The sequence below is a fragment of the Arachis ipaensis genome, chromosome B09 (assembly GCF_000816755.2).
Source record: "Arachis ipaensis cultivar K30076 chromosome B09, Araip1.1, whole genome shotgun sequence".
Lineage (NCBI taxonomy): Eukaryota > Viridiplantae > Streptophyta > Magnoliopsida > Fabales > Fabaceae > Arachis > Arachis ipaensis.
Genome location: NC_029793.2, coordinates 104,954,793 through 104,957,585, shown reverse-complemented (window position 1 = coordinate 104,957,585; position 2,793 = coordinate 104,954,793). Strand labels below are relative to the sequence as shown.

Genomic DNA, 2,793 nt, shown 5'->3' with positions numbered 1-2,793 from the left:
AAGACTTCACGATAAGATAATCACTTGTATCATTTTGCATATACAAAAACACTTCATTAGCTCAATTCATCAAAAATATCGATCACCGTATATATAAATAATTTCAAGGACAAAAAAAAGTAGAGAGTAGTTGAGCAACTTAGTGGACAAGAATCTTACAAAGTGAGATTTGAAAGAGTAAATATATCATATATGCAACATTAAATCTTATTTCTACAGTTAAAGAAAAAAAGAAAAATATTTTCAATATTCAATATTTAAACCCCGTGACCTTTTAAGTCATACGGCGGCCACCATACAATTGTGCCAAAACTCACCTAAATAAGAAAGAAAAGAAAAGGACCAAAAAAAAAAAAGCACCGTTTCTTTTTAGGTACATTGTAATGGTTAGATAGAGAAATCTATGCTTGCAGAAGATGAAGTAATAAACTATAGTTCTTCCTCCTCAGATGAGATTTGAATCTTCAACCTTGCGGACAAGATTCTCACAAAACTCAATCCACTTATATAATGCTAATAACTGATCATTTTATGGACTGAGTTTCTGCAATTTTAAGAAGCCGCCATTGAAACTAGCAGATTCAAACAAGGCCTTAGCAGTCATTTCCCTCTCAAACTTCCAAATATAATTCAACCCAACAAGCAACTCAGTTATGGCAGCCTCAGTTTTCTCCTTGTCTGCAAAGAACAATGTTTGCAACAGCAACACATTGGTCTTTGGCACCAAGTTATGCTGCTCAAAGCTCCTCTCACTCTGCCATCTGATCATGTTATGTGCCAACGGCGAAAGCCACCCCAATATCCTCCCTAAAGCATCCCTCCACTCTCCGGCCAGCGCCGGATCGCTCGCGCAAAAGCCAGCACTACCCTTCAACCTTGCCCTCAAACCACACCTTATGCTATTAGGCAACATGCTATACAAATCATCCCTTGCATCAGCACCAACTAGATGTGGAGATTTGATCATCTTTTCCATAACTATGATCAAATTTGCATAGTGCAAGGCTAAACCCTGAGAACCCAAAGTGTTAGGTTCTGGCTTCAAGAGCTTACAATATGATACTAAAAACAAACGCATACTATTATTACTACTTCCCATTTTACTCTCTTCTTTTTCTTCAAGTTTGGAACATTCTGATGACCCAGAATCTGAATCGTCACAAGGAGTACTAGGGTTTTGGTGATGATGATGATGATCTGAGGGGTGAACAGTGGCGTAACCTGATAAGCTACGAGACAAAGGTGGTACTGTTTGACCAACTCCAAACACAACCTTAACTCTTGCAAGAACAATGAAGCAAAACCTAACCATCAACGAAACAACGCTGTCGAAGTTTCTGCTCCACAAAGATCTTTCCTTTAGATCCTTCACCTCTTGTTTATGCCAGAAAATCTTCTGCTGAGTGTCGTAAACTTTCTGCTGATCCTTCAAACCCAAAACAAAAGAACATTCGTTGTTGTTGTTGCTGTGATTCAATAAGAATTTCTTCAACCCATTCTCCAAAGCCAAAAGCTCTTCCATTTCGCGGTAGAGTGTTGCCGTGAAAGCCACGTAACGCTCCAATTTCTTGATCTTCGCTTCGGTCTCTTTTGGGCCTGATTGGGCCCACCCGTTCGGGTCGAGGCCTGAATCCGCGAACTCGCGAAAAGCCTGCCGGAATTCGCGGAGCTCCGGATCGCAGCACCGGTCTGCGAGACGGGCCACTGACTCGGCGGCGATGCGGAGAGACTCGGCGAACTCAGCGCAGGCGAGTCCGAGGAGGAACGACTCGTCGTCGGAGACGATCTTCCTGACGCCGTCGAGCGCGGCGACGGTGTCGTTTCGGAGGCGTAGGACGGCAGCGTCGGAGAGAGAGTGCCAGAGATGGAGAAGCTTCGAGATGGTTCCGGCGACCTCGAAGGCCAAAACGCCAACGTTTTGGTGCTTGGACTTGAATGATTGTTTTTTCTTGAGTAGCTTGGGTGGAATGGCGGTTTTGACCTTGACTAAGAGAGTCTCTAGAGCCATGGCCGGTGGAGAGTGAGTGGTTTGTTGTGGTGGGTGAATGGATTTGGAGGGATTTGAGTTAGTGGGAAGTTACGAGCACCATGTGTTTGTGAAAATGCATGAGAGAGAGAGAGAGAGAGATAATAATTAGACGAATGGGAAAGGGGGATGGGGATTGAAAATGGTGTGGGAGTGGGAGGGAGTTATTGCATATCTATCGTGGGGTGTTGTTTGATGAAGAGTGATATCAATAAACCAGAATGTGTTTTATGAAGAGAGAGAGAGAGAGAGAGAGAGGTCAGAGATGAGTGTGGTTGAAGTATTTAAACACAGACGAAGTGATTCGTTTGTGGCTTTAAAAGCGCGTTGAAGCTTCAATACTATTCATGATGCATAGTGAATTAGCGATAACTGATAATGATGGTGGCATGGAGCTTAATGTATGTGCTATGTTTGTTCTGTGATGCTGGTTTATGCAGCTCCTTTATTTTTTTTTCCCTGGGGCTTGCGATTTGTTTGTTTTGGGTTTTATAATTTTATTGTTTAGTTATTTTGTTTTAAATTTTTTTTTCGCATCTTTACGTTTACGATATTAATTAAAGAGTTTAGTTAATATTTGTTTTAAAAGATACAATTTTTCTTTTCGTTAGGAGTGATACTCGATTCAGCGATTTCTAAGTGAATATAAAAAAATGATGTCATTTGAGTTATAATTCGTTGACAAAGATACAATATTATTATCAGTAATGAAACCAGAAGTTTAATATTAAAAGCAAGGTTGCGAAAACCGGACCGGTTAATGAACC

The 2,793-nt window shown here is 41.2% G+C and overlaps 1 protein-coding gene across 1 annotated transcript; it reads right to left on the bottom strand.

Annotated features, from left to right (window-relative positions):
- On the bottom strand, positions 234 to 2,472 carry LOC107618870. Its single transcript, XM_016321043.2, has one exon. It carries the CDS (start codon positions 2,006 to 2,008, stop codon positions 530 to 532), a length of 1,479 nt encoding a protein of 492 aa, XP_016176529.1. The 5' UTR covers positions 2,009 to 2,472; the 3' UTR covers positions 234 to 529.